This window comes from Grus americana, chromosome 3, assembly GCF_028858705.1.
Source record: "Grus americana isolate bGruAme1 chromosome 3, bGruAme1.mat, whole genome shotgun sequence".
NCBI classification, from domain to species: domain Eukaryota; kingdom Metazoa; phylum Chordata; class Aves; order Gruiformes; family Gruidae; genus Grus; species Grus americana.
Window position 1 is genome coordinate 2,507,557 of NC_072854.1, and position 25,054 is coordinate 2,532,610.

Here is a 25,054-nt window from a genome sequence, read left to right on the forward strand (position 1 = left end):
GAGTAGTTTGGTTACCCCTACCATGGGGCATCATAGAATCATAGAATGGTTTGGGTTGGAAGGGACCTCAAAGCCCATCTAGTTCCGACACCCTGCCATGGGCAGGGACACCCTCCACTAGCCCAGGTTGCCCAAAGCCCCATCCAACCTGGCCTTGAACACTGCCAGGGAGCCAGGGGCAGCCCCAGCTTCTCTGGGCACCCTGTGCCAGGGCCTCAGCACCCTCACGGGGAAGGATTTCTTCCTTATATCTAATCTAAATGTGCCCTCTTTTATTTTAAACCCATTACCCCTTGTCCTGTCACTAAAGTCCCTGATAAAGAGTCCCTCTCCAGCTTTTCTGTGGCCCCTGCAGGGACTGGAAGGTCTCTAAGGTCTCCCCGCAGCCTTCTCTTCTCCAGGCTGACCAACCCCAACTCTCTCAGCCTGTCTCCACAGCAGAGGTGCTCCAGCCCTCGGATCATCTCCGTGGCCTCCTCTGGATTCACTCCAACAGCTCAATGTCCTCCTTGTCCTGGGGCCCCCAGAGCTGGATGCGGTACTCCAGGTGGGGTCTCACCAGAGCAGAGTAGAGGGGCAAACATCCGCTGTCAGAAGAGCAAAGTAGGCAGCCGGCTGCAATTACCATTTCACCTACCTAATTTTTATCCACAATTGGATGAGAGTCAGTACTCAAGAGGAATTTGAGGCATGGTGTGAACACAAGGCTCTTGATTTTGGTCTCACAAGAATTAGTTATTTATCTGAAACTAAATCCTGTAGCCAATGCAAGTATATCTCTATTGGGTTCTCTGTAAATATAATGAGAGTAATTACTTGTACTTCACAGGCTCACAGCAGTATTGATTAATTAATATGTGTTAATAGTGAGATATGACCATTGATATTTGTGTTACATGCTTCAAACTATCTCTCAAAATATGATTTCTGATAGAACTAGACGGTTTCAACATCGTCACTTAAAGTTTACCTGAATTATGAGGCCGGTGCTTATGGATATGACTGCCAGCAATGACAGAGCTGTCTTGGGAGTGAGTAAAAGCCTGCTGAGTGGAAAGAAAATCAGTGTGAGTAATGCAGATGAAAAAGGACTAGAGTGAAGCCTTGTCATGGTTTAGGAAAAACAACAGAAAGAAAGGAACAAGTATGTGAACGCTACTGAAGTCAGCACACATTGAAGAACAGCCGGTGAAGTTACAGCGGCTTAGCAAGTCAGCACATGGCTGAGCTGTGTTAAGTGTCCAGCTTCCTTGAAATGTGACACGAAACACGTTAATTAAACTTGGGTGAAAGAGGACTCGGCTAATTTGCTCTTTTTGTCTTCAGTGACAAGGTATCGTGTAAATGGTTGGTGGCTGTAGGAATGTTCAGTTGGCATTTTAAGCTTCCTTAACTGAAATAATGTCTTGTCTGAGCCCTTAGTTTTCCTTTAAGATAAACCAGATGAGTTAATTCACGATTTCACAGGCAGCTAAGCTGCTCTGAAAGGGACCTAAAAGAAATCTTGTTGCATGTGTGCCTCTTGTGCCTACTTCTGCTTTTGGCGAAATCAGCTTGTCCCTGTGTGTTGAGTCTGTAACAGCAATCGTCAGAGCCTTCTCTGAGTTAACTGAGCTGGCTCACCAAGGCAGGAACTATCTATGGGTGGGCTGGTTGGTTGGTTGAGTGATTACTTTTTTTTTTTCCTGCTGGGTTCGTGAACTGGACTGTCTGTGGAGATTTCCACCAAGTCCTGGAGCTATGCAGAAGGGCAGAAGAACAGGTTATAGGTCGGTTCACCCTCTGTCAGGCATCTGCAGCCTCAGGACTTGCATCTGTAGGTGTTCTCCTCCTGCTCCGAGCAGGACACAGATTTGGACCTGCTCTGAGAATATAGACTGGGTCTTCTCTATGTCATGTAAGAGGAAATTTCCCTAGTTCAGGCCTGGGCTACAAAGAAATGTTTGTTGCTTTAAGAGCATTAATTAGGACATATGTTTCTTTTTGAAATGCTTTTAAATAAAATAAAACTAATATGGAAGCAACTGTGGCCAAAAGCCCATGGTTTTGCCATTATGATTTATATTCTACAAGGAGCCGCTGTTATCTATTCCTGCGTTGTTCTCCAAGTATAATCTCTGTCTTCACTAAGACTGTGTGCCGGTAAAACTACACTTGCAAACTGTTTTCTAGTGGGGGGAAAAGAAATTTGCTTTGTAGTTAATCACAAAATCAGGGATAGCTAAGTTTCAGTTATTTGCTGGGTTTGGATTTTAGTTTTCTGAACTAAGAAATTTCTCTTTTAAGAAAGTGTTTTGATTGTTGCTACTGTTGATGGATCCTGAGAGAGAATGAAGGTGGCTGGAATACTTCAGAACGTCTCTTTCTTTATGTGTGGAAGAGAGGTGGTGGAAATCCTGGTGATGGCATCTTTTGAAACTTGTCCTACACCTTGTCACGTCTGATGCTATAGATGGACCCTGTGGGATGGCTGTATGTGTGGTGAGAAAATGCTCAAAAGTTTGGCCAGGCAGTTGGTCTGCCTTCTTGCAGAATGCCTGTGTGACTTTGAACAAGTCATTTTGACTTGTCTGAAGGCCAGTCCCTTTCTGTGACCTCTTGCTCTCACAATTAGCATAGTTTTACTTCCCTGCCTCACAGGGATATTCTACAGAAAATGTGTTTCAAGTATTTAGATGCTCCCAACTAGCAGACTTAATAGAGAAGAATTCTGAGATTCTGTCTGGATTTTTTAATAAAGGATTGGTCAAATTCTGGAGTGAACTGTGAAGGCAAAAGACCGCAGTATACGTACCCCTGTAATGGTGACAGCTGAAAATACGTGACCTGCCAGTCTGGTATCTGGGTTAGGCCCACATCTCGGTTTTATTCCCACAATGTCTTTGTTCTTTCAGGTGGGTTAAAGAGAGTATTTCGGTGTGTTGGTGAGACTTGCTTAGCGGTGTAACTCAAGTGCACAAGTCCTGCCCTGATTCCGTTACAGAGCTTTTATCCGAAGTTTAGTCTTCGGCTCCCGAATCCAAGAGCTCCTCCTTTGCTCTTGGCACAGGGTTGGGCTTTGGGCCCTGGTTCAGCACTCAGCTGCCACTTCAGCTTTTCTCTCTGTTTGTTAGTCCTTCTGCTCCCTCGTTCTGCCCTTGAATTCAGCCTCAGAGTTTGAATTCCTGCCTCGTTGCTGTAGAATTGCAACAATAGTAGGAAACCCAGATTTTAGAAGAAGGGAAGGTTAGGGTTAGACAGATAAGGTGTCAGTGTGAATCAGTCTGTGTCTTGAGTAGAATTCAGAAGTATCTGGCTCCCAGCCCTGTGCTTAGTCAGAGGTCAGTCCCTTTTGTAAGACTTGGATTATGACAATAATTGGCATTTATATTATATTTTTCCCATGTAAGATCGATCTCAAGTTCTCTCTCTCTTTTTCAAAGATGTCAAGCGGATACTATAAAGCACAGTAAGTTACTCACCCAAGTGGAATCAGTGGCAAAACTGCTAGGGTTTGCTTACTGCCAGTGTGCCAGCATCCAGTAAAAAATATTTTATCATCAGTGAAGAATTTAGAAGACTGAGTGGAAGAACAGCTTATATATAAGTAGTGAATCTGGGTTTGGGGCTCTTTAACTAGCTGAGAAACTTGAAGCCTCCTGAAGAAATGATATGTTGATATTCTGCTCTCAGCTTGCCTTCTATAATTTGTGTAGCGGTGAGTATTTGATTACGTTGGATTTATTTTCAGAAGTTTCAGGCTGCTCTTATTAACTGTCACCATTTTGATCGAAAGCGTATGGCAGTGTTCTGCATTCATAAGACAGTGTTTTGCATTCATAAACAGAACCGGTGACGTTTAACCTCGATAGATCAGCTTGTAGTCTGATTTCACTCCTTGCTGCAATGTGAGGCTTTCGTTTCCCTGGGATGAGAGCAGTCATTACAAGCGTTACATTTTGTTTGTGAATCAGGATGAATGGGAGTAGAGTCCTCTTTGAAAATCAGAACTAAGAGATGCAACTGCAGGAGATAATTATGCTAACGTATGGATAAGGATGGCTCTGTGTTCGTTGACATGATGAGCACTTGAGGCCTGATTTTTTTTTTTTTTTCTCTCTCTCTCTCTCTTGGAAACTGGTACAACTCCACTGAAAATACTGGAGTTGCAACTGATGAGCATTAAGTGTTGGCTCAGATGAGTCAGATCCTTAATCCTCTGTTGCGCCCCAGAATTCATAGCATCAACTACTGTTTTGAAGGCAGCTTTGCTTAATATGGTGCAAAGCTTTGGGCGTTTCTGAAATATTTAAATTGACTGCGAATAAAAGGAGATGCACTTGTTCAGTAAGAACAGAAAAGGCCAAAGCTTGAATTTGAGAAAACTAGATAGTGGTATGCCCTAAATGTCCCAGTTTTGTTCCAGCAGTTCCTTAGAGCTGCGCTTGATGGATCACAGTCTTTGCCTCTGACTGTGTGTGCATGATGTGCACCGTTCACTTCGTGATATACGTCAACCACTCTGTTTGTGGAACAGCTATAACTCAGAATGAAAGTTCCTCTCTTGAGCATCTTGTAAGAACCAGCTGCATCCTTTGGGATGGGTAACGGTGGGTGAGATGGAGGAAAGGATGGAGGAGTGAATGAAACTTTGCTTGGGTCCTTGGATCTCATAAAAATATATGGAGAGAGAAACAAGCTTGTGTAATATAAAGCATAGTTAAAAAAATTAACAGACTCGGCAACTGGAAGTGGAGTTTCTTTGTAATCACTGGTTCTGACAGAAAGCATCCAGAACAGTAGTTCACGTGAATCATGTTGTTGAATATCAGGCCGGTTGACAAGCAAATTATATTGCCTTTGGAAATAGCAATGCCATCCTTAATATCCATTTTTACTTGCTGTCTACGTGAGACCTCACGTAGAAGGGAAACACAGCAGCGCAGTCACAGCGAACAAGGGTCCTTCTGCCAGTGCATGGTCTGGGGACTGGGCACGCAAAGCCAGCGCCGCTGTGTTCTCTGCTATACGTTTTTAATAGCTGGAGGACATCCATCTCCACAGTTGTTCAGATAGCAGTTCTCACTAGCACTATATGCCCACTTACACAGGGAGAAAACCTGGCAAGCTAAGGAGTTTAAGCTGTGAGAAAGACTGCAGTTAAAACACTTGTCTAGTTAACTACTTGTAGAAAGTAATTTTTTTGCTCTATACTTTGGGGTAACCTACTTCAGCTGAAAAGCCACAACTTTACCTTGTGATTTTGGTCTTCCATTTAAAGGGAAAGATTGCGTTCAATGACACCAAGAAAGTGCATGTTACATTAACAAAAAATGATGGTGCTATAAAATATAAGATTACAAATTCTGGAGATACTGTTAACAGGAGAGCGCAGTGCTGTTAGGGTCCTCCCCTGGACTAGCTGTATGTCAAAGAAGGGTAGAAGTTGGCATCTCTCCCCGTCCTGTTTGCCACAGTTGATGTGACTTTATCAGAATCGTTCTTAAACCAATTACCAGACCTTAGATCCTGTTCGGAACACTTTGGCTCTAGCCCACATCCATATTATGCAGATTATATCAAATATAGGTCTTATATCAAAAAGCGCAACTGGTTTTGTAAGTCTTGAGCTTTGCAGAGCTTATTAGATAAAGCAGTGAATTTTAGTGGAAATTTGGAGAAGGATCTCTGCAGAAGAGGATCTCTTCAGTGATGCTAGAATACTTCCTACTCATGTACAGTGCGTAGAAGAGTGGAAAAAATTATTTCTTGTGATCATTAAAGAGTCCAGAGCCATTTTCTCAAGTGTTAGAGGTGTTAAGGCTGGTGTCTGCCCTTATTCCCAAATGGGTAATTGAATTGCTTTGAACTTCTGCAAGTTCAACTGGACATGGACTTAGCTCATAGCTGTTTTTATGGGATTATTCTGCTCTTTTCCCTCACCTAGAAAGTTAGCATCGGGTAAATTATTCTTGTATCTCTGTGGGCTTGGGCTATGATAGTAGGTGAGAAAACCTTGCTGCATTTTTCCTTCCTTTTCTCTGTGAGACGCAGGAAGATAAGGGAAGAGAACACCTCTGTGTCTGCCACGTACCCCCATTCAAGATCAGCACTTTCAAAGTGGAGAGGAGGCCTCATATCTAAAGAGTGAAATAAGCTAAATATTTTTGGGGGTATGACAAGGAAAAACAATGGTATTGAGAGCAATTACACCCCTAAACAGCCTTCACTCCAGGAAGTGGCTTTAGAAGTGAAAAATAGTGATGCTGTATCTGGCTGGTTGAGACCTGCTGGATGTTTTGTATCTGTGGATTTGGAGTGAAAATAGTTCCTGTTTCTTTTTATTTAGCTCCTTATAGTTTTCTGTTCAATCTGATATTCCGGTACCTCAGGTTCCTTTTGGATGAGCCATGAAAGATAAGCATGAAGTTTTAATGCTTTCTACATACCAAGAGGCAGTAAGTGGAATTGGCCCATCTTACTTGGGGTGTGACTGCCGACTTAATGTAAGAAATGTAAATAAGTTTGATAATTCAAGCTACCTTTTTTTCTGTCAGGAGCTAAATAAACTTGATTCATTTTAAGGGCCAGATTTGGTTGTTAAAAATTGGTCAGTTTTAGGTATGAGCTTAATTAGTACTTTGCAGAGGTCTTGCCTTCAAAATTTCAGGGAGAATAATGCATGGCGATTCTGCCTTGGTAGGCTCTTTTCTTCAGATAACTCCCCAAGGAAATTTGACAGCCCGTTGTAACTGGTGAAAGTTTTGCTAACTGATCAGAAGACAAAACGTGATGATAAGCTAAGATCTGCTAGTGCTGAGAATATTTTGCTACACTGGCAGCAAAGTTTGCCAAAGTTAGACTACAGCAAAGCAGTCAGTCCACGGTCTTTGTTCTCAGGAAAAGTATTTGCTATCTTTTTTTTTTTTTTTTTTTCCTTTCCTGCACACCCCCAATCATTCTGCTTGTGTCTATCTTATTTTACTTCTTGTTACTTTTGCAGTTGATTGTATTTCACAAGGAAAAAAAAAAAAGGGGGGGAAGCAAATTGAATTATAGCTAGCCAGAGGAGTTCAGGAGATTAAGAGGCTCTTATAGCAATATGGGGGGCATGAAGTAGTGGAGAATATCCATTAATTAATGAGGTAAATGAAATTATGATGATTTTAAAATGGCAGATTTACTTAACTGCTTTTTAAATTGATCTTTAAACAGGGTAAGTTTATTAAAGTATTTTAAAAAAGGAAAATAACTGAAGCCCTGCTAGAATAACAGTTCTGAATAATGTTACTGTAGTTATTCATTAAAAAGCAATAGATAGTTGGAAATGTTGGAACATGTTCAATAATACCACGTTTTGCAATATTTGTTTTGGGTTTTTAATGGAAAATTCCCAGTTCCTGCAGTTGTTTTCAATACATAAAACTCACTCAGAAGCACTGTTTCTAGATCTCACGGTTGTGTAGAAAAGCACATGAAAATGCGAGTAGGAGTTCAAAATCAAGACGACCCATAACAAGTATGTCAGATGCAATATATGCTGTGTATGTAAGTATAAGCAAGGCAGTTTTTACATCTGTATATGACGTGAGACCAGCAGTGAGATACTGTATCTGATTTTGTACTCTTACCTTTTTAAGTGTTGAAAAATTATACAGAAGTTGTCTAAACGGGTTGGAGGGCTAAAAGAATACTTTGCATGGACAGACAGATCATTGGTTTCGGTTTTGGTTTTTGGTTTTGTTTTTTTTTTTTTTAAATTGCTAACATTTTTCTAGTGATTGTGTTAAACATAGTATAATGGACTTAATTTGACAGTAGGTTTGCTGCTCTTAGATCACTTTCTGCAAGCCCTTTAGAAGCAGTCCACAGATTAACAGAACTCTGTAGAACACAGGTGGGAAGTCATTGAATCTCTTATTCGTACGGCAGAGGATGGCCTTGTCCAGCAGCCCTTGTGTCCCGGTGCGACTGAAATGTCTGCACATGCCCAGCGGATCCCTGCTGCATCAAAGCGGGACAAATTGGAGGCCAGATCACTTTCCCACATGCAGCTGCGTACGACAGACAGAAGGTCAACCATTTCTATTGCATATAAGAACACTGGAGTTCATTATGTGTAATTCAGTAGTAATTCACTAAAGGATACTTAGGATTCACTAAAGGATTATGTGTAATTCACTAAAGGATATTAATTTGGCCTGAGAACCCAGATCTGGAAGCTCAGCCCTGGCATTTTAGACATATTAGGGATCACACCCAAGTTCTAAAGCAAATGACTGGCCGTGGCAACCAACTGCTGCAGGAAATGGTAAGTTCTGTGGTGTTCGACATTTTTGAAGCCATCTGGAAAGTCATGCTTTTGTGAGATGCGAGTTTTTCAGTTCACAGGGTAGAAGGACAAAAGTTTTGGCTTTCTAGGTCTGTGACAAACTGGAGATTAAACTGGATAATCTAAAGTATGTTTTGGTATTAAACATTGAAGAGTCAGTAAAGTAGGATTTTTGAGTTGAGGCATTCTCAGTGGAGGTTCTGGTTCATTAAATCCTCCAGTTTGACAAGTACTTGAGCACATGACACTTGGTGTTGACAGATGAATGATCCAGGAAATGGTGACATGAGAAATACAGGTAAGAAATGACAAAAATGGCTATATCTCTAAGGAAAGGCGAGCTGACATATCTAGTGAAAACCATCTCAAGGCCAGATGTTTAAGAAGAGATTTTCTATTTGAAAACCGTGCTGCTCAGAGCTGACGTGGGGGGCTTTCAGGCTGTACAGGAGTTTGTGATGTGAGTCAGTAAGTCAGCGTGACACCTCTCTTCTCACAAAGCTTGGAGAAAAGGACTGAGCAGCCCTGCCTCCCCCAACGCAGAGGCCAAACCTAGAACACAGTGTCTGCTTCCAAATGCTCCTTGTCAAGCTCTGAACGTCTCAGTCTGAGGTACGACTTCCAAATTTTGGTTGTTACAATTCCAGTCAGTTGCTAGTCTACTGCTGCATTGGCTGCTGTGCCCTCCTTTTAGTAGAATAATCTGTGTGCTTGTCTTTTAAAATTTAAAATGGCTCGTACGTTTTCGGTAATCAATTGTCCAAAGGACAGCACATTCCTGTTGGGCTGAAGCACTTAGATGGCTGTAGTCCCTCTGTCTTCTCACATAGTCATTTTCTTGGATGGGAGTCGTCCCCTTGCATTGTCCTCCTGCTTCTTTCTCCCATGTACAGGTTGATGAAACAATGAAAGGGGTTTGATAGTTGCTTTATGAGACCAAAGATAGGAGCTTCTTCTCATTTCTGTATTTTCCAGGCTGCAAATGCCATTCTTTGTAGAACTGTGTTTGCACGGCTACATTCGAGCTACAGCTCTGCTAAGCGAGCCAGTTCTTGGTGCTGTCCTTCAGCCCCAAGACCACTTGACCGCATACATCCATACTACCAGACACTCTTAGCCTTGAGGCGAGTGGCTGCATCCAAACAGAGCGTTTGTGTTTTCTGCTCCATGGAAAATCTTGAAAAAAGCCTGTGAACCAATCAGGAGTGCACTGGTCGTGCTGGACCAAGACCATGCCAAAGACAATTACAGCGATTTAATAATGCTGCAGACAACTGTGTGTAGATGCTACAGTGCCACTTCCCTGGGCAGTATGTAGTTTGCTAGTTATACCCTCTGTCTCAAGGATAGACCTGTTCCCATTGCCTGGTCAGGTCTATGCTGTGAGATGTTACTTCCCTGAAGAGATTCCCTTGCTACGCCCCCAAAACCTATGGGCTTGGTTTACTGTGATGCATGTATCTGAAAAAAGACTAAATACAGCAATTGAAAAAGTTCTGTCGCTCTGTGGCTCCTATTGGGGACTTCTCTGTGCTAGTGCAGAAATGGAAATGAGTGATCTTCAAAATTTGTGGAGAGAAATAGGCAGCCCTGTCCCTGGAAGGTCTAGCATAATTGTGACAGCCATCATCCCTCTTTTTGTTTTCATAGGGTCCTTGGAATTCTTACTTGACTTTCCTGAGGCTGCTATTTGTCTGCTCTCGCTTGTAGGGATTGTACATTAGCTCTGTCACGTCTCCTGGAGTTTGAGTGATCTCTTCACCCTGCTCTCCTGCAGGAATTGTAATAAACTCTTGACTCGTAAGAAGATTCACCAGAAGGATGGAAAATGCCTTGATCTCTTTGCCAAGTTCTGTCTGCCCTCCATCTGCCAACCCTTCTTCTCAAGATCTTGAGTTCTGAAGGAGGTGATCTTGTAATTTGTATGCCATTTGGATCTGTAGTGAGGAGACTTAGGAAGAAAAAGAGATTAAGGGAGAATATTGTGATTTTTCAGTTCCATTTCTGGGCTTTGCAGCAAATACATGTTCATTGTTCTGGCGCCTTGGGAAGTTTAGGAGTTAAAAATGCTTTTGATGAGCCACCATGATGACCGAGTTACATGAGAAGCCTGCCTTTGGAGGGGAAAAGGCTGTAGACTTATTTCTTTAAATGAAAGCTCAGTAGTAATTGGATGTGCTGCACTTTCCTTGTTAGGGCAGGCGATCTGTGACAACATTCCAGGTTCAAAAGTTACTAACTTCAGAAATGGGACTTCAGTCAAATCAACTTTGGTCCCACAGGCCACTAGAATTTCCGCTAGGTGTGTTTTTTATCTTCTTTTTTTCAAGGTAGCAACAAAAAGTTGGGAAAACTTGAACTCTTTGTACTTAAGATTCGAAAGAGTTGAGACTCATAAATCTCATGTCATAACTGGTTAAAACTTCTCCAGAAAAACTCAACCTCTGGCCTCGACCTAACCGTTTTGGAGCTGGGATTTCTGGCTGGTAGATATGGGCAAATGGGCAAAAATTTGACTGAAATGAAGTGGCAGCCTTAATTACTGAGCAACCGCTGTCTCTCTGTAGCGGCGGTTTATCAAAAGCAAAAGCATACTAACTGCAGGTTTATTGTAGAAGGTGTAGGGAATGTTAGTAGAAGAGAGAAATGCTATTTGAGCACTTCAAAGAAAAGAAGCCCTTCTTCTACATAGTGAGACTAGCATTCATGGGAGGTTGCCTGCTGAGCTTGTTTGGAGGTGGACTGTTGGGCTGCCAGCTCTTGCCACATGTGAGACTTAAAAGTTTTGGGCCAGAATTGATCTTTCCTGCATGTAAGGTACTTTCCATGTACCACAGAGAACTATTGAACTGAAATACTTGCTTTTACATTTTACCTTGTTTTTAGTCTGCTGGAAACCATGTCTCACTACACAGACGAACCAAGATTTACCATAGAGCAGATAGACCTGCTTCAGCGCCTGAGACGTACAGGAATGACCAGACATGAAATCCTCCACGCTCTGGAAACCTTGGATCGTCTTGATCAAGAGCATAGTGACAAATTTGGAAGAAGGTCTAGCTATGGGGGCGGTTCCTACAGCAACAGTACCAACAATGTCCCAGCATCTTCCTCTACAGCCACAGCTTCAACACAGACCCAGCATTCTGGGATGTCCCCATCACCGAGCAACAGTTACGACACCTCCCCACAGCCTTGCACTACTAACCAGAACGGGAGGGAGAGTAACGAGAGGTTGTCTGCATTCAACGGGAAGATGTCACCTACCCGCTACCCGCTTGCAAACAGCTTGGCTCAAAGGTCATACAGTTTTGAAGCTTCTGAAGAGGACTTGGACATTGATGACAAAGTGGAGGAACTGATGAGGTTAGTAGAAGTCTTTGTAAAATGTTTGGAAAGTCAGAGTGAGAAATCCTTTGGAAGAAATCTGTATGTTGGAGGAGTGCTGTAGCAGTGATAGGTATTACCAAGAAAGCTGGATCTGAGTTAGACAGCTATCTCCCGGCTAGTTCCCTAATGGTCGCTACCTCAATACCTCTCCTCCTGCATCTCAGTCTTGCGTAGACAACCCCTGGCCTTGTGTGGGTATCCCACAGTCTGTTTTACTGTTGAAACATTTTTTCCCGTGCTGTACCAAAAATTGAAACTGATGTTAGCTTGCTAATTTTCCACCCCGCTCTTATTCCGAAGACTTCTGACTGTCAAGACACGTCTCCTCCTCCACTACTTCATGCCAGTTGTATTTTCTTCCATAGACAGGGGGAATAGGGAATCTGCCTGGTTAATGCTTTCCACTGGGATCTGCAGCGCATATAGGTGATCTGTTCATAGTTTGTGGCAGGGGCTGACTCTGGGATTTGCACAGTCTGCAGATTGGCGTAGGAAAAACCAAATAATAAAGCAGAAGCAGAAGTCTTCAGTGAGACCCAGTTGGGTTTGTTGGGGTTTTTTTTCCAGACTGACCTGCCTTTACTTTTAGGGGCTTCCTTTTCAGCATTATGGCAAAGATGAAAGGAGGGGATTATGCCACTGAGGACGAAAGTCAGAGTCAGTGGGCTTGATAACAAAAAGAAATAAGAGAAAAGGCCAGATGTCTCAAAACAATTTTGGTTGTAATGTTGGAGTGTCTTCCCCCCCCCAAAAAAAAAAATTGCAACTTTTATGAAGTTCCTATGCGAGAACTAGGGTCCATAAGCTCCAGGATGAAAATATATTTGAAGTAGTTTGGAGATTAAGGGTAAAGGTGTGGCTTTTGGGGGAGAGGATTAGAGATGAGCAGTAGGGAAAGCCAACCAACCTCACTGTTGGCTGCAGGGGAATGGAAAAACACAGGAAGGTGGTGAGTGTAGCAGTATGCAGGAGTTCCCATTGCTGAAGTTTAATCATTCCTTTGAGTTTTGGGTTCCTATGCAATAAGTCTCAGGTAATGCTTTTAGTGCTTATTTAAACTGAAACTGCTTTCATTTGCAGGCATATGGAAGATGAGTATTGGGTATAGAAATAAAAATGAACCCACAACATAGCATTTATTTTACATTTGCAAGCTTGAATCTGCCTTGAATGCTGCTGGGGCAGGAGGGGAGAAGGGGAAGGGAAATTACCAAATAATGAAGCCTAATAAAGCCTGGCTTTAACTGTCTGCCCTTCTCAGGAAGGGAGGGAGGAAGAGGAGGGAAAAGTATGTATTTACTGCCATTGAAATTTGCTGCATATCCCAGTCCCTGTGTAACCTCCAAATTACTTACTTTTTAGCACAGTTTTAGTCCCTTCTGAACTATCTTTGCACGCATTGTAAGAATCATACCAAGGCTTTAAATAACTGGCACTTGTTCCTTCAATGCAAGCTGTGGACTAAGGAAATAGGGGTGGGGGGGATAGAGGTTGCAAAATCTCTTCTCCTTTGGGTCTTTTCTCTGAAAGGTTGGAGAAGGTCTGTGTATGTATATTCATTTGTGTAGCTAACCATGCAGACCCTGCTATCCTTTATTTTTTATTTTTGTGCCTCATTTTTATGACTGAGGTTTTTATGCTGGTATGAGAGATTTATTCATCCCTGTGTAATGAAACTTTGTACGTTCCATATGGCAGTGCTGCACCTAATATGAATTATATAGGACACGAGTCATCCATTCTCCTGCTAGGGTACTTTGATCAAACGTGACACTTGTTAAAAGAAGTGTCCACCGGTGAGGCACTTTGACTATTTTCATGCCTGCCTTCCCCACTCCTTCCTAAATAAAGGAAATAAAGCCATTTTGCATCTTCAAAGTGCGCTTTGGTCTGTCCGTCTTTTTGTGTGTTCTTTTTTGTTTGTTTTGGTAGGAGGGACAGCAGTGTGATAAAGGAGGAAATCAAAGCCTTCCTAGCCAATCGGAGAATTTCCCAAGCAGTTGTTGCACAGGTAACAGGTAAGAGCTCGGGGAGTCCTTTCTTCATGTTGGTGAACTGTGTCTAACTGCCTGTCTGTGCACGGTGCAGATGTTGGAATATTGCTTGGCTTTCTGCATTGCAGTGCAGATCTGTCAGCTTAGTCATGATAATGTATGCCTTTGATTTAAGACCCATTGTCCTGCACATCATGGCACTTCCACAGTGAATCACTTTTTTTTTTTTTTTTGTGGCTTGTGCAAGCAGATTTTATTTTACAGCTTTATAATAAGCCCGAAGTTCTTATCTTAAAATGAAAATGGTTTTCCTTAATTCTTAAATTGTTTGTTGAGTGTGACAGATAGATGTGTATCTGCATCTCTATGTATGGAGAGAGAGAGGGACATAATATGTATCTATATTATAAAATGTATATGAAAAGTCAGGAGACAGAGCTATAGCTGGTATCACTGCATCCAGGAGTCAGATTATGGTAGTTTGAAGTTTTTCAGTCGCTTGCCTTTGAGTGACAATTAATGAAAAAATCAGATGTGAGGTTGAGGGGATGACCATATTCGCTCAGATTTCACCTAGAAGGAGAAGTAGTTCTCTGTGTTTATCCTCTGCCCTGGACCTTCTCTCTCTCACATTCAGGGCAAGTGAACAGACTGCAGTGATACCACTTCTTCCTTGGGTGTGTTTCCAGAGCTTTACACAAAGAGTAACGAAGTCTTAACTGCTCCTCTATGGGGTGGGGTCCTGTTAGTTCTCCTTTACAGGCTCACAGTGCTTGTTCAGAACAGCATAGCTGGTAGCATATTTAGGATGAAGACTTGGTGATAAAATACAGATAGCTCCATCCCATGTTATGCCTATAACAGTTATTCATTTTTAAGCCCAAGCTTGAATAAAGATCTTGAAATAGATTGTTTTTAAGGTTCCTTGGTGACTAGGAATGCCAAACCAGCAGGAGGGAAGTTGTTCTTTTATGATATTTCTAGTATTTGAAATGTCATAAGAGCCCATCTGTCTGGGAGATCTGGGTTTGCAGACATGCTAGCAGTTGAGGTAGGCAGGCAGAAACGGGCGTTTGAGCCATGGAGCCAGGAATTCCTTGCGTGTCTCCAACTCTTCGCTGTGATCTTGGGCAAAATTACTTGTCCTTTCCTGGTTTTAATTTCATCTGTAAAATCATCAGATTAGCATTTTGTATAATTCTAGGACTGTTATTAGCCTTGTCAGATGTTAGCACTAGTACTTCAAAACTTAAACGCTAAGTCTAGTTGCTTAAATTGTACCTGAACTCTGAAGTTTTGGTAGTTGGTGTGTCATTCACCTACTTTTGTGCAGTCCTTGCCTGAATATAGTCCTGTAATAACCCATCTCTGAATTAAACTCTGTGTAACACCCTTCACGCCTACCAGCAAGTCAAAGTAGTTTCCCCTTCAGAAGTAATGCAAAGAGGAAGAAGTTGCAGAAAAAGTCTTTCCAAAACAAGCCAGCTTTTTATTTTTTTGTTAGTGGGACTACTGCATGCAGGGCCATTGAATCAGAATCACCACATGAAATCTAAGACAGAGTCTGTATCAGTAAAAGGAACTGATCTAATTATAATCAGCCAGGTGTCTCGGTGCATGTCGTAATACCCCAGCAGGCAGACTGTAGCAGAGTCAAGACCAGTCTCTTCACACCTGATTACTTTGCTCCCTCCATCCTCAGCCTACTCTCCTGTATTTCAGTTGTTGAAGTCATTAAGTTGGCATTTAGCCTTTGGGAGCTTTCATCGTTTGCCACGTTATTCCTCCTGTGAGTAAACGACACCATCCACTTCATATGGTTGACTAAGTTTCACACCCATCCCACTCAACCCTACTTTGTAACGTGGGGCGGGGGGGAGTCCGGAGTGATCAGAGAAAATACTACTAGATATTTCTTTCTAGCCTGTCAGTGGGACAGTATGAAGACTGAACTAATGACAGACACTGTGATAATATCTTGTTTTCAAGTCAAATCAATGGGAAACCAGGTATATCTAAAGGTTAAATGGTCACGTCCTTTTGCAGCTGACCCAACAGTGTTTCCGTGGACCTTTCAAATAAGAAAACAAAGTGGTATTTTACACACGATGCAGTTTCTGAAGCAGAGATAGCCGCAGGGCTTGTGCTACGCTGTGACGCACCAGTCTCTTCCTCCCACTACCCTTTGCAGTTGAACTGTGTTATCTTCCATATGCTTGGTGGGACGGTCTGCAGGAGCTGATTCATTTTAAATATAGCCCATAGCCTTGTGTGAGCAGATGCGTAGTACTTATGTGCCACTATTAAGTACGTAGTTATGGCTTATCGGAAAGAAATAGTAAATCTTAAAGAGATGTTTGAAGGGATCAGACTAAAGAGTGTGCATAGCACTACCAGGAGAAACATCAGGTTCCTTTCAAAAGCACAGTGCAGTGAAGAGTGACTGAAAATAGCTCGGGACAGAGACCTGGAGCAGAAAGCATGTGTCCCAGGGCTCTCACTTCAGAGTTGTCGTAGGCCTGATGAGTGCTGGTTGACTTGTGTGTTCTTCAGATGTATCCAACATCCCTTCCCATTCAGCTGTGAAACAGGCTCCCAAGGAAGGCCTGGAAACCACTTCTGGTTCATTAAAAACACAGTTTATATAGACAGAGGTCATGCTTTGCAGGATATATGAACCCAAATGGTATCATCTCAGTATTTACAGACTTAGTCTTAGTGGTAAAGCTGTTCTGTAAATCATTCAGTAAACAAGAGGAAAAATAGATAAATAAAATCCAGAGTGGTCCATAGCAGATGGCGTAGGGGAGGACCATGAGAGTGAAATGGTATCTTTTCAGAATACTGCTCGGCCTCCAGTGATCCACGTCTCAGGGTCCCCTTTATTATTTTGCACATCGAGGTAGAACCCCGTTCTGGCCAACAAAGAGGCTGTGAAAGGGGGTAATTCTGCAAGAACAGATCAGCAGCCCACAGAGGCTGGTGTGCTTACAGCCTCCATCGCCGTTTGTTGTAATACAGACGTTGCAAGCTGTTTCTGGAGGCTGCGCTGCAGATGTTGGGCATATTTGACTTGCCCAACCACTGGCTACCACCCTGCATCAGCTGGAAGTAATTTGTTTAGAACTTGAAATAAATGCAGAATAGAGTGGCCTCGGTGTTTAGCATTCATCTCTTCTGTCCTGGGAAGGGAGGCAAGAAAGAAATGAAATGAAAAATTTATGGCTGGCTCTGTCCAGAAGGAGAGTTGTTTGGCTTGGCTACCCATGCTGTCAACTTTCTCCTTTCAATCTCTACCAATGTATTTGCTGCTCTAAAAAATTGTGTGTGTAACGGGAGGGGAGAATGGCATGGAGAGGGGAGAGTGCCTCTGAAAAGACCTTTAGCTAGGAACCTAAAACTTTGCTTCCTTTTCTTAATTATGGCTGGCTTTGAAGTTGGCCAAACTGGACATATAAGCAATGAACTTTAGCTAAACCAATGCATTTGCATGTCTTCAAATTGCAGGTCTTGGACGAGCTCATCAGAGAGTGTCATGTTTCCCCATATTTGTCCCCATTCTGTACCTTGTCGTGTTCTGGTTTTGGTGCAGGAACCTCTACTGCAACTTCTGCTCCTTGAAACTTCCATTTTACCTTATTTCGCTAATTCTTCAAGCTGCTTAGGATTTCGTTCAGAAATACCTTCCTCCTTTTTCTCATCTTAATTCTAATATTGCAATGCACTTATAGAATACACATTTCTGCATCAGCCAGGATCCTGCAAAGCACACTGAGCAGCCTTGTATCTACAGACTCTGCAACAGTAATTCGCTTTTCCTTTTGTCTTTCCTATGCTGCAACACAAGGGGATGGGACATGATGGAGAGGAACGTGGAGCTGAAGGTTAAAGTCAGCTGTTCCGGTAGAACAATCTTTTAGGCTCTCTTAGTCTTTAGAAAATTACCAGAAACTTTAAAAGTCATTTAGATAATGAATCTGACAGGGAAAATTAAACCTGGAAGACATTCTACGGGGCTGCCTTGTGTACTGAGAGAAGAGGGCAGATTGGAAAATAGTAAGAGAGTATTAAACAGTGACTTGAAAATAAAGGAATGATTGATAAGAAGCAAAAACCTAGCATAACACTTATTAGTGCTGGTCCTAAATACAGGAGCTGCTTTTTATAGAAACTTTTTTAATGGTGTCTGTAATAAGATAAACAAGAAGCACTTGGGTTGGGCTCTGTATAAATAATCTCCTACTGATAAGAAAAATGACAGTATAAACAGGAGCTAATAATAGTTCCTGCTGAATTTCCTATCTTGTTATTTGAAGCTCCTTTTAACATAGCTGCAGCTTACTCGAGGGTAGGTATTTCGCCCTACATGTGGCAGGTGGGATGCCAAATTTTTATCAACAGTAATTTGAAGTCGTGTGCTGCAATTTGCTTTAATTGCCACCAGAATTGTAGCTGAGTACCAAGTAAGTTATGGTCAGAAGGCAAAGGATGAAGAGATAAATGCCAACTTACGAAGAGATGCTCTCTCTTAGCTTCCAAATCTAGATGGAGGGCAGGGGAAATGTTTTCAGAAACAAATGTCTGTCTTATGTACTACAGTAAAGGAGAGAGGGAGGAGTGTACATGGGCTAAATGCTTTGATGGATGATGCCTCTGCGAGGTTTGGAAATATTACCTTTTCCATTTTTCACACATAGGGAGTGAAGGAACAAAACCCCTGTACTTTCCTGAGAGGTCATAGTGGAAGCAGTCAGTGGCACAGCAGGAATTTGAATTCAGATTTCTCAGTTCTTAAGCTAGAACCATAAAAGTTAACCCACCATTTAAAAAAAAAAAAGGCAACAACAATAAAACACAGAGGTCATTTTTTTTTTTTTAAATACATAAAAAATAGAGATTTCCAGTGTGCAGTTCTGCTAACCTTCCCAATTATTCTGTTTGTACAATTCAGCCTTGTCCTACTGTCTCGGTCTTAATTGATAGGAGATCTTCAGGACTTAGTTTATATTATGCTAAACACACACAGCATCTAGCACGGTGGAGGGCAGCCATGAAGCACTGCTGTAACATAAATAAAATCCCTTAAGTTTTCAAACCTACACACAGGGATGCTGAGCAAATGCAAATACAAAGTGAAAACTTAACTATTTCCATTGTGAAGAGAATTCAGAAAGTTACTGAATTACTAATTGTCTGAAATGGCAAGAAACTAGATTTTGAAAAACATCTTCCTTTTTTTTTTTTAATACTCATGACAACACAGGGAAAGATTTGTTTTTCTGTGATTTTGATCTTTGCAGGTTTTCTGTAAACAAGCTTTGCTAATCTCCTAAATTGATAGATGTCCTTTGCAAGCACGTATTATATGAATCTAGGACTTTGCTTACAAACTGAAGAATTAAAACACAGTCAGTTACTTTCTTCTCCAAATCTGACGTATTCCAGGTGCTTCTAAAAATCTCTCCTGAAAGAAACATTAAAGAAATGCAAAGTAGAGTCACTGAACAAAGCTGTCTGTGAAGGTGAAAACCAGTTACCGAAGACTTGATGAATAGCAGTTTTGAGGGTTCTGAGCAGATTTGTACTGCAGATACCAGTTGCCTTCTCTTATGATGCATTTTGTCATTTCTTTTATGTATTTGAAAGGGAAAATTTTTCCCCAGGTAATTTATGTAGGAGAGAGTGGAGCTGGCCAGAAGAGCATGAATGCATTGTCATCTCCATATGGTTATAATTATGAATTGTAACCTGCTATGGAGAGGAGTGACATGTGACACAAGAAGTCAACATTTGAATTGCTGTAATCCTTTGTGATTTCTTTCTTCAGTATTTTCTGTTAGAAAACTAGTTGTGCTCATTACGATGTGTTCGTGTCCCTGTTGATGCTGAGCCCAGAGGATGGCAGTCTTCCTTGAGGTCCATGATTCAGTTTGAGAGTGAATTTCCTCAAGACAGCTGGATTTTCAGTACTCTGGAGAACTTATTTCATTAATCTGCTTCTGGCAGCAGGATGATTTCTTTTTTCCTGCCAGTGCAATTTCCTAAAGTAGTGTGATTACAGACAATGTGACAGGATAGTACTGGTGGTGGTACTAGTCATTGTCCCTATGAGTCAACTGTATAAACCCCACTTGAGATGCAAGAAACTCTGATGTGACAATTTGGGGTTTTTTTAATTGAAAGGAGTGAAGGATGGGTTTGTGATTAAGACACTGTGCTGGGATCTAGGAGATCTTGGATCAGTTCTGCTGCTGCTGACTTTGCCTGTGACCTTGAATCGGTCAGGCTGTTGGCGTATACAGGTTTGGGGCCTCTAAATGCAGTTGATATGCAGATGAAAGATATTTTATATCCTAAAAACAAAAAGAGGAGGAGAGGTATAGATAGAAGAAACCTTTAAGAAGCTCAGTTCTTACCACAGATCTCAGAAACAAGGAGAGAAGGTAATGAAAAGCAGAGAAGAATGATAGGAAATGGGACATAAAAGGTCTTCTAGAGGTAATCTGCTATATTCCTGTGGCCAAAAGCAAGATCAGCTGCCTAAGCCACACTTGCCACGTTAGCTGGGTTGCTATACAAGTCCGCTGGCTAAAAAGCAGAATGGGCTGTGGGCTTTTTGCTAATGCAAAAAATGTTATGGACTGCAGTGCCGTTCATGAGATACTGTAGTCAAACTGAGAATTGTGCTGAGAATTTATAGTGTGTTCGTTGAATCTGTACATCTCGGTGTCCTTTACAAAGCTCCATTTTGCAGAAGCGACTTTATAAACTGTGGGGACTTGCAATGAGTCAAATGTGGACATGGCAATACACAGCTTGAATCTTTTGGCTCCTGCTCCTTTGCTTTGTCTCGAGCACATTGTCTGAAGTGGCTAACATCTGTACCACTTCACGGCAGTATCAGGCAGCCTCTTGAGCAGAATTTGGATTTTCCACTATGCGACTCTTGTTGAAGATACTTAATCTCTGTTTATAATTTTTATCAAATAATGCTTTGCATTTATATCTTACGTCGTTATCCAAACACTCAACAAACGCTAATTCACTGCAATAAGTGTAAGTGGACTGTAGTAAACAAGTAAATTAATGGTGCTGTTACCCATTGATTAATAGAAGCCATGCAGCCAAAAGCAGAGAGACACAAACGTTTGTCCCCCACAGCACTGTGTTAAAGAAATTGCTTTTATACATCATAATAGTAGATCGGAAGCTGCAAATTTTCAAAACTTGGTCTTTTCGTTGACAATCAGGCATCTAGATTGCATGATTTCAATTGGACTGAAGCCTTGTTTTGGGCTGGAGAGTTTTCTCAACTTACATTGACTTCTTTTAGTATTAGCTTGTGTGCTTCCACAGTTCCTTGATTTAAATTGGCAGAATCCACTAAGGTTTGTGTTTTGGTTGAATAATTCCACTTCCCTAGTAGCATAAATGCAATTATATATTCCAATATGGGTCCTGGGGATAGTCAACTCCTGACTGCCCCGGCTGTTTTGGAACTCTTCCAGTTGTGGGGCAAAGGCAGTCTCTGGGAACAGGCTTTAAGAAAGAAGATCAATAATGTATGGGAAAGAAAACCAAAGCAGGGTATGTTTTATTGGCAGAGCTCTGTTGAATAGCAGTAAGCTTCTGTACTCAAAACACACCTATCCCTTTTCCCCAGGACAATTAAAACTTCCTAGGCTCTGGGATTCTTTATAAAGAAGAACAGTTATGAGCATAAACGCCATGATTTTAAAAATCTAGTTGGAGTAAACCCTCCTGAATATGATTCCTGAGAGTAAGGTTTAATCATTCTAAAGTTAACTAGTTTCAGTGTTCAATGTTAAAAAAAAAAAAAAAAACAAACCACAAAACAAAAAAAACCCCCCAAACCAAAAAAACCCCAAACCATAGTAAACCCCCCCGTAAAACTACAGGGGTTTGTTTTTCATGAGTTCAATATGATTATGAGATCTTATACAACCTTGATGCATCTCAGGAGGGGAGAGGTAGTTGGGTTTCCCTGTAGAAACCAGCCTTCTACTTGCCTCAGTAGTAGCACCAGGCAGGTGGTGGCACAAGTGGTGTTCAGCAGTATATTGTTACTTGGAGCACCTCCTAAACTTTAGTTCTCAGGAGAGTTTAGATGTTGTTAACCCCTTTTGATAGCTGAAAAGCCTTGTGGAGAGCACAGGGAGTCCTCCTACCTGAAATGCTGCTTCAGTTATTCAGCAAACTATATAGTTTTTTGTATTTTTGAATGAACCTGCAGTTTATCTCCTAGTGCACTTTCAAATCTCTTGCTTTATTTGGTTCCTTTCCTTATATGACTTCTTTTCCCTCTCTGCATTGATCCTTCATTCAGTGTCATGCTTCGGAAAGAACTGTGTTAAATTCTAGGGCTTTTTTCCCCTTTTACTGTTTTCTTAGAAGTCTTGCTTTAAAAACTCTGGAACCTTTTGTCCCTAATCTTGCCCGTAGATACCTGGAGCTTGGATCCTTCTTTGCTGACAGACAGCTGCCCTTTCTGTTTTGTTTCTTGCTGGTTTAGCTGCTGATAGTTGGCTTGCTCCATTTCTGGGCTGATTTGATCTATGTCACATAAACTGTTTCTGTGTTTATCTCCCTTCTTATTCAAGCATTGAAGGATAACGATCTCCTAACTATCATTATTTATATATAATAGTGGGTGAAGGACTTGTTCCCCTTTCACAGACAAAGAAATTTAAGACAATTTAAGGACAATTTAAGTCAGCGGTAGATTTGGCTTCCCAGTTTGTGTCCTATTTGCTTGTAGATTGATTGTGCCAATCCCAGGATGGACCTTGAGTAAGGTTAAAAATAACAGCAGGGAGAAGTTAAAGAAGTTAGTGATGGGGATGAAGCTTGAACTCCACTTTTTCTGTGATCAAAACATTATGAGTTCCTGGGCTTTCTAAGACAACACCTTTTATGAGTATATAAACCACTTTAAAATGTTTTGAAAAGAACAAGTTTTCTCTTCCTCTTTCTCTTTTTTTTTTTTTCTGTTTTGTTTTGGTTTTTTACAGGTATCAGTCAGAGCCGGATCTCCCATTGGCTGTTGCAGCAGGGGTCGGACCTGAGTGAACAAAAGAAAAGGGCATTTTACAGATGGTACCAGCTTGAGAAGACAAATCCTGGTAAACAAATACAGCCTAAACATCTCCTGCTGTTTTATTTATGGAAAAGAAGCCTTTTGTCACTGTTTTTTATTATCGCTGATCATTCCCTTCATGGTCTGATGTACTGTAGAGGTCTTCCCTCTGACCAGTTTACTTTTTAGGAGGGTAGGAACAAATCTGTGCATTGCTTTGCAGCAGATGATCCAGAGCTGACTCATCCATAGCTGCGTGTCTAGCTCCTCGGTCATGGTAACTTGTCCTGTCCTCTCACCGCTGGCTAACTCTGGGGATCAGAAGCAGGCTGTGAAGTTGTAGTCAGCTAATGTGAAATATATGCTGAGGCTCTTCAGAATGAACGAATAAAAAACCATTAATAATGGCTGCATAATATAAAGTTGCAGCAAAAAAAAATACGCAGTTTGGCAGAGAGGAACTTTGGGATAACTTCAGAGGGTTTTGGGTTGGATCACAAGCTCATGGATGGGATGTTGATAGTTACAGTGATAAGCTGGAGATGTGTCTCTCAAATCCCACCTGCTTCTCCAAATCTCAAAATAGATCTTAAATATAAAAAGAGAAATAAAGCTCCTTATTATCTTTAACCAGCAATCTTCAGATTCACAGCTGAATTAATTTCCTTGCATTGTTCTCCGTAGATTTTGTTTGACCGCAATTCTTATTTTTCCCTTTAGTGGTTTTATTGTAAAGATCAAAATATTTATGTTTAATTTCCTTTAAACAATAGCATGATTAAATTAACTGTGTAATTGTTTTAAGAAATTTAAGACTCAGGCTCTCTAATGTGAACTTGGCTTCAATATCCAAAATTCTATTAAGAAAAATTCTAGTGAAAACAGATCCTCAAAACTTCTGCTTTGTGTGTAAGCTGAAAATCAAGAGGCTCCAGCTGTCAGTTGGCCTGAGAATACTTTAGCTTAAAGTTGAGTGGGTTCAAAGTGATGGCCGAGCTTGTCCTTTCTGTGAAGCACCTAGAAAATTGTTTTAAAGAATGAAAGTGCCCTTGGTTGTGAGGCAAGCTGCAGGGATCGCCAGCAAGCCTTGATTTTTGCAGGGACTGGAATCGTGATACTAAGGATCAGCAAAGTTGCTGGATACAACCGTTCAGTGTCAGCTGCTTTGAAAGCCTCACATGTTGTACTCTGCAGAGTAACTCTTGGCCATTTCCCCTTGAAAATAAAACCCAAAAGTCCTCTCCTACTGATGAAAACTGTGTGGATCTTTTATAGCCTTGCATCTTTTCTTGGCAATATTGTTTGGAGCTGTTTGAGAAATAGTATTTGGTGCTGGGATAAGAGAAACGTTGTCAAACTCAGCACTAAAATCTTTACTACTTCCTTTTAACCTTCTTTTTTTCCCCAAATCCACAAGTTCACATCTTGTTTGTCTTTTCGCTCTTGAGAAGTGTCTAAGGAAGACTTGCAACGCTGAAGGTTATGGCTTAAATTGAAGTGAATCCACGTTAACCTCTGCTTTTCTGATGCACTGTCTTGCTGAGGTCTTGTTCGCTTTTCTTTATAGGCACATGGAAAAATTCCTGAAGAATGGTTATTTCTGTAACCTTTTTTCAAATAAGAGATGTTATACAGCATTTTCAAGAAGAGGCAAAATGGGTCCTCTGCTTATGCCAAGGGGCTATTTGGATGCACTTAAATTCCCTTTGGAACCAAATGACATTTGATTTCTTTTTAGAGACTGAGGTAAAGGGGGGAAACTCTCAGTTTTCCTGTAGCTGTTGGAAAAGTCTACTTGAGGAAAATATGGTTGTATTTATTTATTTATTCTAGGACAATCCACAGCTTTGAATTCTTGCCATCAGTCAGACTGGCTAGCCAAGAGTTAACTAACATGTATACGTGCAAGTGTATCCCGTGTATCAAGGAGGATACCAACCTTGTCTACAGAATCTTGGATTGAAATTACTGTTACAAGACCAATTTGGAGCCTAAGTTTTGGATACTACTTACAGTATCCTCTGATTAGTAGACTAGACTAGGCATTCTGCTGCCTTCTTTTGAGTCAGAAAATGAGGAGATCAGTTGAGCCTCCTGCCACGTTCACAAAGAAGTGATGCCATCACTGCGCTCCCTGTAGAGTGATAGAGATTGTCCTCCTTTGAAGAAATTTAAGAGATTAAATGCCTGGCACATGTTTTTTCTATTCGCTCACTTACTAGGAAGTGACATTTGACTTTCTATTCTCACGTATCCCATCTT

General features: G+C 41.4%; 1 protein-coding gene across 10 annotated transcripts in view; it reads left to right on the forward strand.

Annotated features, from left to right (window-relative positions):
• The window catches only part of HMBOX1 (homeobox containing 1), a 123,289-nt gene that overhangs the window by 50,471 nt on the left and 47,764 nt on the right, over positions 1-25,054 (forward strand). For 8 of the 10 annotated variants that reach the window (XM_054819930.1, XM_054819936.1, XM_054819931.1 and 5 more), the window contains 3 exons: positions 11,198-11,677; positions 13,634-13,719; positions 22,728-22,838. In XM_054819930.1, the coding sequence (XP_054675905.1) occupies positions 11,198-11,677; positions 13,634-13,719; positions 22,728-22,838 (677 nt within the window). Of the gene's footprint in view, positions 1-7,441; positions 7,499-8,812; positions 8,924-10,021; positions 10,219-11,197; positions 11,678-13,633; positions 13,720-22,727; positions 22,839-25,054 lie in introns of those variants that run through there. The other 2 variants (XM_054819935.1, XM_054819934.1) reach the window with 2 other exon arrangements.